This window comes from Megalops cyprinoides, chromosome 21, assembly GCF_013368585.1.
Source record: "Megalops cyprinoides isolate fMegCyp1 chromosome 21, fMegCyp1.pri, whole genome shotgun sequence".
Lineage (NCBI taxonomy): Eukaryota > Metazoa > Chordata > Actinopteri > Elopiformes > Megalopidae > Megalops > Megalops cyprinoides.
This window is the reverse complement of record NC_050603.1, coordinates 26,352,373-26,370,429: the sequence shown is the minus strand read 5'-3', so window position 1 is coordinate 26,370,429 and position 18,057 is coordinate 26,352,373. Positions and strand designations below refer to the sequence as shown.

At 39.1% G+C, this 18,057-nt stretch overlaps 1 protein-coding gene across 2 annotated transcripts in view; it reads right to left on the bottom strand.

Annotated features, from left to right (window-relative positions):
- Positions 1 to 10,759: 10,759 nt before the first annotated feature.
- Positions 10,760 to 18,057, bottom strand: part of csmd3b (CUB and Sushi multiple domains 3b) — a 523,594-nt gene continuing 516,296 nt past the window's right edge. For both annotated transcript variants that reach the window (XM_036516253.1, XM_036516254.1), the window contains 5 exons: positions 17,657 to 17,815; positions 15,720 to 15,832; positions 15,090 to 15,177; positions 11,605 to 11,740; positions 10,760 to 10,923 (listed from right to left, as the gene is read on the bottom strand). In XM_036516253.1, coding sequence (XP_036372146.1) covers positions 10,764 to 10,923; positions 11,605 to 11,740; positions 15,090 to 15,177; positions 15,720 to 15,832; positions 17,657 to 17,815 — 656 coding nt within the window. In that variant the 3' untranslated portion in view covers positions 10,760 to 10,763. The remainder of the gene's footprint in view (positions 10,924 to 11,604; positions 11,741 to 15,089; positions 15,178 to 15,719; positions 15,833 to 17,656; positions 17,816 to 18,057) is intronic.

Here is an 18,057-nt window from a genome sequence, read left to right as displayed (position 1 = left end):
CCAAATTTCTCTCGGACATCTCTTGTCAGAAGCACTTCCTTCTGTCAAAAAATCAAAATCCGAAATCCTAGGAGTATGGTCATCATGACGTTCAAGAACCAATACGACGACCCAATGAGTTTAATATAAACACTGACGACTTCAATGAAGTTTTCCCCACAGGAACCCAAATTTGGTATTCGTTGGACGCTATTTTGTAACATTAGGCCACGCTAAACCTTTTCCTTATAATGGGCGTCAATTGAAAAGAAAACGCTTGATGTAAGATTAGCTAAACACTCGCATACTGTAACTTACGACACTGCACTGTATATGCGTGGCGTGTATTACTAGCAAAGATGTAAACATAATGTTAGCCTAAATTGGGAACCGATCTCTCTTATTTGATTAACTGTCTGTTATGGAACCAAACTGCCATTATGCATTTACACAGCGACTCAACTTTCGTAACAGTCATTCAGCAAACCTAAATCCGATGATAAACCTTAAAACTTCTGCCACCCTAAAATTTCATTCGCTTTTACTGGAAGTATGATGCTGATTGACATCTCACTTCACCTCTTCTTGAAAGAAGTGTTTACTTTGACATCCGGTGGCGCCTTTTTCAAATCGAGGACGAGGAAGAGTGAATATTTCCACAGCTCACGGGTGAAATGGAGATGTCAAACTGCCTCTGATAGCGAATGAAATTTTAGGGTGGCACGCGGGGTGGCCAATCAGATATCAGGGGTGTCCAGTGCCACCCAGGACACCCCTCTGGCTCCGCCACTGAAGATAACGTGTATACTCATAGGATTTCGGTTTTGATATTTTTAACAGGTGTAAATGTTTATGACAAGAGATGTCCGAGAGAAATTTGGTGATCATTGATCGCGGTCTTGGAACATTAAGCCACGTTAAGCCTTTTCACGTTATGCGTTTTAGAATGTCTAGGATGACTAGGCTACGTGACGTCCGTTGACCATGATGCTTAGCGTTATTTTAATAATTAATAAATATTCAGTATTGCTAATTATTTCTCAAAACTTCCTCAAGCATTAAATTCGCAGGTAAATAACAGCAGGAGAATTATTTTAAATGTTTTAGTGCGTTTCTTTATTATTATTATTATTTTTCATCTGGCAGAGAGTGCTGTGATGTCTGCCATTTCCAACAGGGGGTGCTGCAGCACCCCTACTGCCCATGGCCCTGGTGAAATGAAAGAAACATTGAGTTTTGCAGACATGCTTATTTGCATAAAGACTAGCACCAAAAATGTGCAGCTCATGTTAAGAATGTTGTCTCCAATGTGAAATGATGAGCATAGTTAGTCTGTCAGTGAGGGACATGCATGTTTCTGGTTAGTCAAGGTTTGTATGTGTTGCTTAATCCTCCCACAGTAGCAGAGGGGAGTAACATGAGGGGTAGCGGAGGCGGGACCTAAAGCTTTGGTGACTGCATCAGTACAGACCCCAGCTTTCCCACCATCCACTGAATGCGTATCTTTATGCGTTACTCGTTCCATATTGGGTTTCAGTCAATTTCACCTCCCTTTGCACTTTACGCAGCTTTAATAATCTTCACAACAGTTTCTTGACAAGGTTTACAATTCATGGAGATTTTACTCTATATCAAAACGTATTTAACCTTCCATTGCTTTCTTCCTCATGTCAATGCCGACAGGCTGAAGGACAGTGTGCAAATGAGACCACAGTACCAATTCTAAATGTAAGGTTTTTATTTATGCCACTTTCCTAGGCAATATAGCTAACCTGCATTCTGAATCACTTCCTATACACAAGCATGCTTATTTTGACAGTCTTTCCCTAGACTAGACTTGCTCCACCTTCAGCTCTTGCACAGAGAATAAATTAATTTAAGAACATTGCCTACCTTGAAATAGAACTGCATGTAGCTTGTGAAGCGGTATACTCTGCTGTTGCCATGGCTACCTTAAGAAAATGATGTACAGCAGGAAAGAACACATCTTTGATCTTTGCCTTATTTGTTCAAATCAGCGATGTCTAGTCGAGTTCGACAGGTTTCTGGTTATTGCCCCAACTCCAGTTTTAGCCTCTTTAATTTAGGAGATTATTTTGGAACTTGAATTACCAGATGTTCTCCCTCCCTGGACTGTCTGATTATGTGTTCGTACTATATATTACTGCTGTAATGGATTGTTTCAGTTCTGCATTCTGAATGGTCAAAGAAGAATTCTAACCACCCTAAAACTACTGAATACTCAATACTATTCTGCTACTCCCAATTGGATCCTGGTAATTCTGATAATTGTGACCATTTTGCCTGTTAGCAAAATGTACACAAAATACAGCCTCTACAGTACACATACAGTGTCTATCAAGCTACCAAATCCTGTAGGCAAAATTCTTCATGTTCATCAATGGCCACAGGTATGACAGCTTTCTACAGAATTAATGAACATTAAAAACCTTGCTACAGAAGACTTACTGATACCTATAAATATGGACAAAGACACCCAGAAGAACTCAACCAACATAGCTATTAGGCAAGCTGCTGCTTAGATTGGACTCATTGTCAGTTCTTTTGCCTGTTTTTACAAATTATCGTATAATACCATAAGAAACTATCAGGTGATGATTTTTTCAGATACAAATACCTCCTGCCTTTATAGATTGTGAACACATTACTTTGTAAATCTGTTTCATGTAAGCAATAAAAGGCACTCAAGGCTTTGTGGTGCACCACTACAAGAATCCAATCATTTCAGAGGAGAATAGTACAAATTGTGATTGATACCTTTTTTTGTTACCTAAAATGGTCTTTTTCTATCTGAATTGGAAATTAGATTTTCCTGAGCAACCACCAAAACACCAGGTTTGGATATTAAGTGCACCACAAATGTGAAGAATTTGTTTGGATACCTTCTAACTTGCCAAATCCAAATGAAAAATAATAATAATAAAGAAACATGAAACATATCTGCATCAATGAATGTGAGAGTTTCTGGAGTAGTGATGGATGCAGTATGTTCCCAAAAATGTTCCAGATATTCCCAATTTATCACATATCTGTAAAGAATATGAATTTGGAAAGTTGATTCAGCATGTACTGAAATTAAAGGTTTGGAATTCTAGGGGTTTGGATTAGCAAATGAGAGAAAATGGCAGGGAACGCTACCTATTTCATTAGAGGGGGAATTGACATTTGCATTTAACCCAGGCTGGCATTTTAATGGAATTCAATTTTGGATTGAAATAACAGCTGCTGTGAAGGATATGGCTGCCTATGTGAGACAACCTACTTTTTAGTATACCCTCATATCACTTAGGAAAGTGCTGTCGTGAATGAATACAAGTCAGTGTCTTTTGCCTGAGCAACCAAATGGTAGCCCAAAAAACAAACAAACAAACAAACAAAAAGGGGTAATAGAGGAAACCTGATGGGGGAAATTCAAGTTTATCAACTGGCAAAAGGTACAGTATAATTTAAATAAACTCAAATCTCCATACTTTTAAAGCAATAAAACATTTTAAACACTTGAAATCATCTTAACCCCATTAACATCAATTCACCTTTAACAATGTAACAATGTACATTATGTTGTTTACAACTGAAGTGCGGGCTATTACCACCAACTGTTGCTTGATGGACTTATTTGTGTGAATTGTGGGGTGAAGGAGGGGATTTCATTGAGTTCATTAAAATTAATTTGCACTACTGGTGTTAGGCTTCAATATGGTTGCATTAGATTAGACAATTAGAGTGTAATGTGCTAACATAAAATGTATGGTTACATATGCATATTATCAGTATATATTATGATGATACATGAGATTAGGTTACATTCCAAAGACCTGATGTGCAACAGGCTATATAAATAAACATTCACCTTCTACCTGGCGCAGGTGGTACTCATCATTGTATAATCCACCTCCTATCAGAGTATGAAGAGGGACCACAGTGAACCAACACTGTTATGGATCTAATTTTGTTCAGTGCCTTAAGACTGAAAACTTTGTGCCACTACAGCATAATAGTGGGCTCATAGTAGTAACTAGCTAGTCACTTAGCTAGCTAGCTGGCACAGTTAGACACAAAGATGTTGATACAAATGTTCGAATAAACTTGCAAACATAAAACTATATCCAGAAAATTATTAATTTATTGTATGACTGTGAATAGTGAGTCAGTGAACGAGTGAGCTATTTCAGACGCAGCCTTCGTCTTCGCAACGCTTCTGCTAAGTAAGGTTGCTGGTTTTTAAAATGGCGCTTGTATCTTTTCACTGCAACTCTATATCGAGATTTAGGGAATTATTACTTTAAAAGTAACAGCGGCAGTAAAACTGTATGTCACACTATTATGGTTAAACTTTGCAATTAATCTGCTGTTCACATGCGTGCCGAACCGTGGGGTAAACTACTAACCAACGTTATTAATCCTCGTAAGAGACAAGTTTTGGCAGTATAGCTATAGATAACTATCTCTTTAACGATCGTTGGACTGAAAATAACATGTATTTGGACGTATCCCCAATATCAACAAAAGAGTGGAAAGCAATATACGGGCAAGCAGAAACGAGTATGAAGCAGATGTTCTCTGGAATTCGCACAGCGTTTCACCATTCTGTATTACTAAATTTTTAACTTTTATAAAGATTTTAAGTCACCTCCTGCCATTTTTGAAATGGGTTTCAATGCGCTTGTCTGAGTTCCAACCTGCTTGAGGTCAGCACGCTTAGTAACGGTTACTATGGTATGATTGGACAATTTCTATTTTAGGGAGGGGCTTAGGGATAGATCAATAGAGTACCAAGGTGTGTACGTCATCACTGGTTCTTCGCTGGTGTCGGAAGTAAATCCCCTATGGAAAATTACAATGGGCTTCGCACACTGTCCATCTTTACTCAAGTTCGGATTTACTTCAGGAGCTGGGAATTTCCTGAATTAACCTGTTCGGTGTGAGGATATATTTGGACTCATCAGATGTTTCGATATTTTCCGAAAATGTTAAGATTTAAGACTTGTAGTTCGTGTTGTAGTCCACTTTTCGAACGACATATCCAATAGAGCAATGCGAGGGGAACGTCCTGACAAATCAGATACCGCCATCTCATCTGGGCATTCTGGGATCTTCGGTTTAGAAAACCGTTGGCTCTGAACCCACCCACCTAGGTTTGCTAGTGGAAAACACAGTAGCAAAGACGACGACAGTTGGTAGTTAGCCAGCTAACAAACTCCGTAATCGTTATAAAATGGTTCAGTGCTTTGTCCCGGACTGCAGCCACCGTAGATATGTGAACGACTGCAAATTTTTCAGGTTTTCAAAATGCCCTACGGCATAGTTTTACATTATGGAAGCTGAAGGTTATCTCTGTAAGCACACCATCAGAGAGACGTCTATCAAATGTAACTAACCGAATGTGCATTTTCACTCAGGTCGAGTGCCCAAACCTACAGGTATAAGCAGAATTATCCTTTTGATTAAACATCAAGGTGTTTCCGACTCTGTAGATATGTCTTAAAGGCTTCGGGCGTTTTTCCTCTTTCAAATCGTGGGATAACAATCAGTCCACTTAGCAAGCTCGATGGGTGATGATGTGGTAACCTGACTTTGCTAGCTAGCTAGCTGGTTAACTATGCTACCTAACGTTACACTGGCCTACACTCACTGACACCCTGTAGGCCTTATCTCTCGTGCTCGCACTGACCAAACCGGTGATATGGTGTGGTGGAAAATTTTTGATAAAGTGTATACCCCATATGTAAATTATGAGTATTGCCACTTTCACCCGCCCCCCAGAGAAAAGCGGAGCTTGACGTGGTACGATTAAGCTTGTTACATGGTGGAAATAAGTTATTGCCAGCAAACATCATAAGCATTGCCAACAGATGTTAGCTTTTGATTTTAACCACAGTTATTGACATATTAACTGAAGTTATTGATATATTACATTAGATATTTATTTTATCTTTACTGTACATGTGGAGGTCTGGAAGTGTATAAGGAAACCAGACAATCTAATATGTTAGCCTTAAATAATATGTATTCTATTATACTTCGTATGGTGGAAAATATTGTTTGCATTAAGCACTACTACTGAAAAGTAATATGATGTGATTCTATGCCTAAATAATGCTGGGGGTTACCCTAGGTCATAAACATTGCATGTAGGCCATTGTAAGACACCGCTAGGGGGGTAATCTTGGGGGCTATTACAGGACAGTGGGTGACCTTGGAGAAGGAACACTGCCTTCAGCATTGTCCCTCCCTGGAAGTCACCCCAGAACCTTTGTGCGCTATGTTGTTGTTTCATAGTCATGCCTTCTCTTCTCCTATTGGTTCCTAGTCTACGCTTACTGTATCTTTTTTCCCTTCTCTTCTCCTATTGGTTCCTAGTCTACGCTTATTGTATCTTTTTTCCCTTCTCTTCTCCTATTGGTTTACGGTCTACGCTTATTGTATCTTTTTCCTCTGACTCATAGTCATGCCACCTTCGCTTAATGTATCTCCTCCCCTTGACTTGCCCCTACAGCATGTCAGCCTGTTTTTGCCCCTTTAACATATGCATCCCATTTTAGTTTTATATTTTCTTTTATGAGTTATACAGCTAGAAAATAACAGCTGATTGCCTGCATTGGCCTAGCTGACATCTACTGACAAAATGCTTGCAAACTGTATGTGGATTTACTGCAATTTGTCATAGTTGCCCATCATAGTAGTGCTGAGCTAATGGCCCCCTTTGCAGGGTTTAGTTCTTCTGGCCCATCTCCTGGGCCGTGTCCAGACGGGGCCTAGTTCTTACATTAACCCTTTGTTTTAAGGCCTAACCTTGTAGCTTATGGCACATAGATATCTGTGTGCCTTTTTTACAGTCTGCAGCACCGCTGTCTGGCTAACTGAGTTATTTGACCCTTGAATAAATACAAATAATGGTGATATTCCAGGCATATATATGCTTAAAAATAAAATGAACTCTGTATTAAAATGGAAAGTGGGATGATCTTGAAGGAGGAGCCTGGGAGGAGTTGGAAGGATAGGAGGAGCGAGAAAAGGCATAAAGGATGGATGTAGGCTGAGGGGAAGAGGAAGTGATTGGGAAGTGATTAGGAAGTGATTGAGGAAGTGATTGAGGAAGTGATTGGGGAAGTGATTGGGGAGTGTTTGTGAATGTATACACACTGCATATACACCTGTTGCTCCGCGGACCAACCCGGTTTACTGTATGGGATTGATCACCATATGCAATAAACCAAACAACCATGATTACATCAGACTCTGTGAGGACTTATTATTTTCTGGAAGGCATCAAAATGTGGAGGAAGACCCTCGGTCCATTTGGCCCAGACCAGGGGGATATCCACCACAATGGCACTCAAAACAACTGAATTCCTCCACATGCCCTGATTTATAATGGTTTTCGCCCAGCTGAAAACTTCGGGTCTCATCCTTACAGAAGAGGAGAATATGGCTAAGCGACACCATTGCTGCTATCGATGAGTTTGCTATTACTGATAGCGATGACCGCTAAAGACGAGCTCGCAAGTTGGCTGCTATAGCGATAGCTGATAGCGATGATTAGCCACACTCTAGCTAGCAAGTCTGGAGAGCGGGAATGAGAAAGCTCCGTGGTTTCATGGGACGTATAGTTTTTAGCCCCTGGTTGTACTACCATATAAGATAAAAATTAAATTACGTAAAATTTAGCTCAAAACAATTACAATAAACAATATAAGTCGCAAATTGGGAACATAATATATAATCCAGGAATCGATGGTAAGCCATAAATCGCTAGAAGTACTTTAAAAGTGCGTTTTAAAAAATGTTTATGACTAAAATGAATGGGGAACTTCACTTCCGACACCAGTGTGATGTAGCCACCTCAGTACTCTATTCTGTAGAATAGAATAGATAGGCAGCCTGTATGGATATCAGAGTGACTGTGCATTAACTAGTCAGCATGGATGTCAGTGTGATTCTGTGTTAGCCAGCCAGTGTAGATATCAGTGCGATTCTGTCATTAGCCACCCAGTATGGACATTAGTGTGATTCTGCATTACCTAGCTAGCAAGGATGCCAGTATGATTCTGTTAGTCCGCCAACGTGGAGATCAGTGTGATTCTGCATTATCTGGCAAATTATGTGTTATTGGTGTGCTTGAATGATCACTCCCCTAGAATTGATAACTAAGGACTCTGGGACTGGGTTTTCTCATCCAGTTAGACTTCCACTGATTGAAATGCAAGATGGCAGGACTTCAGCCCTCATGCATGTCAACTTCCAGTCTAACTAATGGGGTTTGACAAAACCATTACTTGTAATGTAGTCTAGTGTATTCTCTTGCTACACCATGTATGAAATAAAGGAGCAACACATTACGAAAGCAATTAGCCTTTTTTAATCTTACATTGCATTGAAAATTTACATAATAGATTCATACATTTTACAAATTTTTTTTCATAAAAATATATTTCTTTACAAAACCTTTCTTTTTTTCTTTTTTATATTTATTTTGAATGCATTAACATAGGAGGAGTACCCAGCTGAACTGCAAACTCTGTAAATTCTACGTTGACTCAAAGTGTTCATTCCTAGATGGCATGGGTTTTTATTGCAGTCATTTATAGGAAACAGCTAAGTGGCAAATTAGGTTGGACGGTAGAAAAACAAAATACTGTTCAAGTGAATGCAACTCTGTGACAAAACTTGATAAATATTACAAACCACGAATGTAGTGACAGAATAAATTAAGGAACAAATGTAAAGAATACAACCATGAGAGGAGGAAGGAGCAGCAGCCCTGGGTCAGGTGGTTTTTGGTAGGCACTGTGTAAAAATGTGTCACTACAGAAAGGTATTCATCAAAACACAACAGTTATGAAAAATGGTGAGCTGTAATAAAGAATGGGCTGGATTCTTTTAAGTTCACAAATCAAGTTATGTGGATTATTTTCCTTTAGCTTTGTCAAGACTAAAACTCATTTCACCGACTGAAGATCGACAATGTAATAACAGTATAGTGGCACCTGAAGTCTACAGCCTTCTTACTCCCAGGAACTTTAGTTTCTTTTTTTTGTTACTTATATAATTCTCATTAAAATGCTATGAGAAGTGTTTTCAAAAGGCACTGCAATGAATTACACAGCACAGGGCCTGAGGACAATGAGTCAAATTAGTCTGATGCAATAGCCAGGTCAGTACTAATGTGGTTAAAGGTGCAGAAGTCAGTGTGAAAGAGTAGAGCAAAAGGCCTCATAAGGTTGTTTCTAGTGCAATAACACCATATGGCCTATGAGTATTCACACTGAATTAACAATCTACTCACTAGAGACAAAACATTAGAGTAACTTATGGACCTTCAAAATAACTTAAGTTTTGAAATATTTTTTGATCATAGTTTGGTACAAAATATTTGTTATCCCCACTCAGCTGCAGATCAGTCAGTCAATTCAGTTAATCAATGAATCAGTAATGTCATTTCTAATGCCTTAGTGGGCAATTTGTTTTGCCAGAGAAATAAAATAAATTTCACTCAGCAAATGACAACCATTTATATGATATATTTATCATTCTGCAGTACTTCAATGTATTATAGATCTTCCCAAGGTGTGGTAGTGGAGTGCTGGAGTTTCTCATCTCCTCCATGTTTCACCACATCAGACTGAATCGGCTCTGTGTCTTTAGACCCTTAAAGTGCTTCTTTACTAGATGAATGAACTGCTGCCACATTACACTGTGGGGACACATGCATGCTTGTCAAATATTAGTGTGTTTTGTGTACAACACTATTTTAATCTGAATGCGTGATGCATCTTATTTATAAAGTGTTATTTATTATGATAATAGTTATACCATATAACAATTAAGTAAATGTATATATCTTTCAAAAATGGTGGCCAGACACAAATTGAAGTGTCGTATTAGCTAAATGTCATAGCTATACATCTCCATCTTGAATTCTTCAATTCAACCAAAGTGTTCAAGGACAACACCAAAACAAACAAAATAAAAAAAAAATTGTAAAAATGATTTCTGTAGACTTTAGGTCCAAAATACCTACATATTTCCAGAAACAAACGTGACACAAACACAGAAATGAGAGAATGTAAACGTCAAAATAGACAAGAAATTTGCAATTCAAGCTAATGTGTTACAAAACACCTCTGTCACCATTTTTTCTCTGTTTCTGCACCACACTTGGAATGGGTATGCCTTCACACTTACTCTTCACACTGACTCAAGAGTTGAAAAAACTAAGATGGGGCTCGGGGCGAATAATCATAAACAAAGGAATGACAGAAAAAAGGGAAGCATACTGGAACATAATGTTGTGCATTCTTTGATGTGATCATCATATTTGAAATTTTTGTATAAACTCTCAATATAATCTCATTGCCCAGGCCCACCCCAAGTGGTAATATATAGCACAAAAATATAAGTGGTGAATGCTCCTCATATATATGCAAGTAGATTTACAGATCTTTTAACTCTTAAAAAAGATGAAATCAAATGTGAACAAGCACTCTTGGAGTGCACATAAGGTAGCATAGGAGTTCTCCACTCTGAGTGTGAAGATGGGTGTTCCACTCTTCTAAAACATGTTGGATTCCAAGCCGTTCTGACGCACGTGACCAGTTGGTTCCTGAAAAGTGTGCTTTAAATATCAGTGGATGTGCGTCTTCTGGACCTCCCAGTTCCACTATATCCAGTTTTGCAAAGCATTTTAAAAAAAAGGAGAGCTGAACACCCCCCCCCCCCCCCCCCCCCCCCCCCCCCCCCCCCCCCCCACAGGGCCAGCTTCATTATACCATTGTGCAGACCGTGTTCAAGTTGGGGTCAAACCGAACAGCTTTCCCTTCTACAGACTTTGCATTGGTGTTGTACATGGGGTTCTCAAAAGCGGCTTGTCCGTTGTTGTTCTCATGGACTGAACAACCAGTGTACTGGGTTTTGGGTGTAGTCCTGGAAGAACAAAGTCAAATTGAAAGTTAAAGAAATGGCATCTTATCCGCCCCTTCCATCAATCATTCTTTGGACACTCTGCTCTATAACTCAAAATTACTTTGTAACATCTCTGTTGATTGTGGCACTGTGTAATGCATATTTTATATCCATTTTGACAGCGTGCTAGCTTCACGCTAACATACAGACAGAAAGGAACCAGCCTCACAGTACATTTTGACTGTGTACTAGCCTCATGCTAACAAGTATGAGGGATGGAAGCCTCATAGTTCAGTTGTTTGCAATGGAGGAAACCGACATGGTTTCCACTACAATTTTGTGATGTTAAGAAGGTTCAGCTCTATCAATTTCAACACAAATAGACTAACTGAAAGAAGGAATCATTAGCATAGAGGTCCTTCATTACTCATACTAGTAAAGTGATATGCTGGCATAAGCAAAGGATGGAAATGTGAAACTAGCTCCTTGCTTTCCAATGTGCATCTATACAAATACTGAATAAAACTGAGAGCCAATATTCATTTTGATCTTTACCAGTGAGTCACACTATACACATAAACAAACATTGCTAGGATGAAACACGAGGAAGCACATGAAAGGTTTTTTTCCATTTGATGTACTGTGTATCAAGAATGTTCAAATGGAGCCGAGTGGCTAATGCGGTACGGCGTAGCTACTTACCGCTGTTTGTAAAGATAGAATCCAAAGCCTGCGAATATGAGGGCAAAAAAAGGCACAAGGATCGCTATGGCAACAGAGCTACTGTTTGTACCATGGGGTGGATTTGAAGAGTTATTACTCTCTGACATGTTCAGACCTGTGAGAAAAAAAACAAACAAAAGTGTGTGAATATAAATGAGAAAAAATGGTCAGAAGAGAGCAGGCACATCACTTATCTTTACCATTGCAAAATAGTGTCAAAACACCAGCACATTTTTTTGTTGTCAATGATTTAACTGTGATACTGGAGGGGCCAACAGTACAATTTTAATGGCCATACAAATGTGCACACATTTACAGTGTGGGGATATTTTTAGATCACATTTTGACCACAGACTCAATTTTCCTTCACATATGCATCTGTACATATTGCTCTTTGATAAAAGGCAGGTATTTAATGAGGCTGTCCTTTCAAAGCTTTTGTTTTCCATTTTGTAAATCAGTTGTATCTCACAGTAAAAATACATTTTTATGATTATTATTATTACTGTTTTTGTTATTATTGTTATTATTACCATGTATCTAAGTATCTTAGTATCTAAAAACAGTGATAAGATAATCTTACTACAAAAAAATGAGACAGGTGTATTAACAGAATTTAAACTGATCATGAGGAAATGAGCCAAATAAAGAACTGTAAGGCTGTGTTCACACGTAGTGTCTTTTTTTGATGAAAAACGCTGGCCAGAGCATTTTTTCAAGTAAAAAAAAAAAAACACTGGCAGCGTTTTTTTCCAAAAAGCAGTTGAGAGCATCTTTTGTTGCCATAACAACAGCAGCATGTACAGTAGCATGTTGCTAGTGATCTAGCTGGCTATACATTGTTGCAGAGCTAACGTTAGGTAACGCTGGTAGGTAACGCATTCCTGTGAAAGGTTAATGCAGACCTGGAGCTCTGCCTTGACAGAGTCCACCTCAAGTCGGTTCCTTTCATTCCGCCATGCAGTGGCCATAAATGAGAATACTTTCTCCGTGTGAGCATTACTGCAAGCGATGGATAACAGGTAGGCACTGATTGTCTTCAAGTTCTTCAACGGGACATCTGATTGTCTGAAGAGTTTTAGATATCTCTCCTCAGTGCTCCAATTCTCCATTTCTGCAGAGCTGCTGAGAATTTTTTCCACAAAGGAATACTCCTCATATAGGCCATCCATGTCCAGATTGCAGACATTCACTGCTTCAGACAATTGCTCAAATGGGATTGCATGTTTCAGACTTAATTTTGCCATTTGACTGTGGAAACTTTTTTCAGAGAAATCATCTCTCACCAAGATACTTGCAGGCCCTTTCATAGACAGCAACAAAGTCAGCCTTACATCTCCTTGCCAGATCCGGAGTGAGCTCTTTCAGCTTGTTATTGACAGTGAAGCCAAAGTAGTTATCCCTCAGCCTTCTTTCAAGCTGGTCATTCAGATTGGACATGAGCTGGTAGATGGAGGTGACGCAAAAAGATTTAGCTTCCAATGCCTCAATGCAGTCAGTGAATAGCTTAAGAGCATGGCTGAGGAAGAAAAAGTATAGCTCAGCCACATCAGAGGCACTCCCCTCTCCAAAACATTCCCATAATGCCTTGGAACAGGCATCCTCTCCTAAACTTTTGAAGTAACTGGTAAATGGTTTCCAGTACTTAGTTATCCTCTCCACAGCGGGCAGTAGCGACAGCCACCGTGTCATTACGCAAAATGTTGTACTTGTTCACGTCCAGGAACTCGCAGAATTCCTGCAGCTGCGCTGTCCGGGTGGCTGAGGTGCTGAAATGAGTGTAGACTTTGAGCACAATATTTTCAACGTCAACATTCATTTTGGATGCAGCATATTTGCTTGTATTGCACAACATGTGAGCAATGCAGTTGGCAGACCGAATGCCATTCTGGGCCAGGTTAAGTTTCTGGAAAACACTATTGTGTCTGCCATAGTTAACGCATTGCATTGTCTGCTATGTAAGCTGAGACTTTTTTCAGCTCCAGACCAGAGGCTTCGAGCTTCGAAATTAATTGATTGGCAATGGCTTCCGAAGTCTCATCACTATCGCCATAGAAATAAAGCAGGGCGTGTTGAATTCCAGCTGCAAAGTGAAAATATTGGAGGACTATTGGAAAGCATTTGGCTGCCCCCTTGTTCAAAGCATCAGTAGCGAGGGAAAAATGGATGTCAATATCCAGATTGCAGACATTCACTGCTTCAGACAATTGCTCAAATGGGATTGCATGTTTCAGACTTAAAAAAATGGATGTTGTTTTCTTTAATGTAGTTCACGTCTATGTCTGTAGAGTATGGGGCTAAAACATTGGAACACAATGCTTGTACTTTTGTCCTGCCGAGCGTAAGTGCTTTGGCGACCATAGAGTCTTCATAGACCTGTCTATTGAGCTTAGCGCAACAGTCCAGGCTCCTGTAGGAATGGTGATGGTTCACCGTGTGAAATAGCTTAGTTAGCTCTGCAGCTGTGGTTTTATCATCCACATGGAGCTGACATCAATGTCTGTTTGGCACAGTTTACAAAATGCATGGTATGGATCTGTCCTGCTTTTGGTAGCAAACTGGTGTTCAGAACACCACGCAGAGTTGAAAGACGTCTTTCTTTTTGGCAAATGCAGTTCACTGTGCTTCACATAATAGGATTATTATGTAAAACAGACGCTGACAGCTTCAAAAAAGACGCTACATGTGAACACAGCCTTAGAGTAAACACCGTGTACACAATATAGATTTTTGTCCAGTAATGTAACAAGAAAACATTTCAGCATGAGGATTTAATTTTTGTGTTTGTACAGCAGTGTGTATGAGAGTGGATAGGCTTGCTAGCAAAAACCCTATGAGTCAAGAATTCAGAGAGAATTCTAGAGCATTCCTATAGACCCATTATTGATAAATGTCAGAATTTCATCCATGTGGTGTTCAAACAAACAAGTGTCTTTAAAAGGCGAAGAAATTCCATTCAATGTCTTGAATTTATTTGTCAATGCTTGAAAAAAGGAAGAAAATAAAAATGCTCTTTCCATTGATTAGATTCTTAGTTTTCAATGTCCTAAGATTTATTTTTATTACACTGTAGTAGAAGCCGTAATAATATGTTTGGTATGTTTATGTATTCAAAAAGGCACAAAGACTTGAGGGGAAGTATCTGTTTCTTAACCATAGGAAATTCCTTACACGGATAACTAGTTAATGTTTGGTGGCTAATTAAGTACTTGAATTGGTAACTGTGACATATTTGATAGCTGGAAAGCATCTATGAACAGTAAGCCGCTTAGCTGAGTAGCTACAGCACTAAAAATCACTTCAAGAAGAAGCACATGTATTGTTTTTATTTTTTCATTTGCTGCCTGATGAGCTATTTGATTCAAATATAAATTAAATTTGTGACTGCAAAGGTCTGTTAAACCTAGGGACAGATATAAATCTGTAAGGAGGTAATGTGACACAGATCGAATGATATTAGTTACCTAGTCTCTGTAGTCCGAACTGGCCGTAGTCTTTACCCTGTATGAAGCCTTGAAAGACATATGTGGCACCATCTGGTTCTGCTGATACCTGTAAGAATAATGACAAACAGAATGGACATTTAATCCACTGAACAATCTTATTTGTTAAATCCACTTGTTGCTGAAGTGTATGGTTGCCACTTCATCCCTTTCTCTTTAGAACAAGTATGTTCACCATGGATAACAATGACTCTATGGTTATGTAAGCCCAGGTCTTTTTCATATTGTACTTACTCTAAAATGGTACCTTCCTTAAAATTAATGTACTTAAATTCATATGGTCCACCCAATGCCAAAGTGAAAGTTTATTTTCCAAGTTTCTGCCCAGTTCTGAATTCTATTAAATTATTCTTAGATTATTTTAATAAATTACAAACCTCTTAACCCATGAGTTTTGCCATCAGTGAATTGATCTGTTTTGCTTCTCATGCCCTTTGATATAAATAAGAAACAGCAGAGGTCCCAGAACTGATTTGTGAGGTACTCCACTTCCCTCAACTCCTTGATTGGGTGTGATTCCTTTTATTGCTACCCTTTATATTCTTTGATGAAGATTTTTAAGTTCTGAATGTACTGTGCAGACTAACTTACAAAACCGTCCATGGACCACGTCTCCTCTTTGATTTTGCTCACTGCAGTGTGTGTAGATGATTTCACATGGTACATGAGCAGCATTAGCCGGGCCTCCTGGCTTTTATAAAGACCTGTGTTTCAGAGGGAAAGAACAACATGTCAGCAAGCTCCGTACAGACAATAAGAATAAGAATAAGAAATACTTTATTAATCCCGAAGGAAATTTGAGTGTCACAACTGCACCGTCCGGCACACATCAAAAACAACAACAGAATAAATTGAATAAAATAAATAGAGAGGTATAAAATACAACAAATGGAAAGATGTTTGTGCAATTATGTGTTGTGCAGTACTTCTGTAGCTGTCATATAATAAATAAATGAGAATAGTGAGATGGAGAAGTTATCATCCTTGTGCTATGATTATATACATAGTATATAATGAATTATGAAACAAGAATAAACAAGGGTAAGGTTATTGCTGTTATACAGTATGAAGTGCAGTAGAAAAACAGTTATTGTTGTACAATATGCATAACAATGATAACTATACAGTGCAAATCCTGACCAGATGGCGAGAGAACAATTGTTGTCCCATGTGCAAAGATTATGTGTGTGTGTGTGTGTGTGTATGTGTGTGTGTGTGGGGGGTGGGGGGATGGAGGGGGGGGGGGGACAGCACAGGGCATCAGGTGCCAGTCAATCCCATGTTGCAGCAGAGAGGGGAAGAGTTGTATAGTTTGATGGATGCAGGCAGAAAAGACCTTCTGTGCCTCTCAGTGGAACATTTAAGTCCCTTTTTATATGTTGGTCATGGCCTTTAGACATAATTATTCTGCCTCTCTATCAAGTATCAAGTCAAACTGAAATTAATATAAATTTAATGTGTTCGCATCACCCACAGAAAAGAGGCACAGACTCGTAATATTACTGGACTGGCTGATGCTATTCTCTGTGTCTGCTCTGTCTGTCCATGCACTGCCAGGATCACTGGTCCCATGCATGCTTGTTTCTGGATGACACAGGCTGAGGATAATCTTTGCCTCTAGAGTGCTTTAGTTTGATTGGAGATGTGAAATAATGGGAGGGGACAAGAATACTGACTGCCTAAAAGTTTCGGAATGACAGATTAACTTATGACTGTTGCAGTGCAGTTTTTGCTATGATCGGAATGCTCTTAGCTCATCTCTGCTCATCTCTGTGCCTCAGCACATGCAGCACAGACTGCCTTAATGGATTGCTCCCACATCATCTCACTCAATAGAGAGCCAGCTAATCATCCACTGTAAAATTTATCCCTGCTGCTGTAATTTGTTTGTTGTTCCTCCTGTTACTGTGTGGGTTTGGTTCTATGCAAAATGAGAGAGTGTGCACATTCACAGTTCCATGTGATTATTGCTAAAGGTCAACAGTCAAAATTAAAGGCAGGAGCTTAATTAGTGGGGAGGAAATCGTATGTCTGTCATCTAAGAACACTGACACACTTAATTCACTTAAAATAATGAAACTTATTTTAAGTGAATTTTAAATTCTTTAACTTTAAGTTATTTTAAGTTATTTTTCATTGTTACTGTCACTGTATCATTACCTTACAGCTTGTTACTATGACATTTTCTAGGACTGCCCTGGTGTTTGGGTGGAAAGAATTGAGTGACATGGCCTTTATAAACGAACACACACTGAGACTTGTTAACATACACACATACAATATCAGTGGTTGGTCGTCATATCTTGAAGGACTTCTCTGGTAGGCTATACTTCCATGAACGCGTACAGCACCAATTACTAGATACTGTGAAATACCTCTAAATATTCCATTACAGATATGTATTGATCTGGGTTGAAGAGCAAATGGCAGGAATTACATTCAGTGCTCATGAATGTGTTAATGGAGTGAGACATGAACGGCTTTGCTGCACATGAAAAATGACTGGGGATGAGGAAAGTTCCTCCTACCTGAAAGCAGCAGCTCCATGTTGCTGTTGGTTAATGTCACATTAACTCTACCCGTTGTAGTGTTAAAGCTTGTGATAGTCAAAGTCATTGGTTGTTTCCTTCCTTTGTAGTTATAGGAGCCTTTCCAGATGTAATTTGGAGCAAAGACGTCATCCGGAACTGCAAAATGGCATGGGCAAAAGTAAAAGGAAGAAAAAAATGTTCATTGTTAAGTGTTCGCTGACAATGGAACTCTGGACCTCGCCTCACCGATGTGAAACTTTGAAAATTGACTCTTTTTGTAACAGCTCAACTTTAGGAGTTTATAAATGTTAAATAAGCATTCTGTCATATGAAGGTCAGGGAGACTTCAGGAGGATTATCTATCAGCCCCAGAAGAGGCTCCAGAAGTGTCTGAGAGA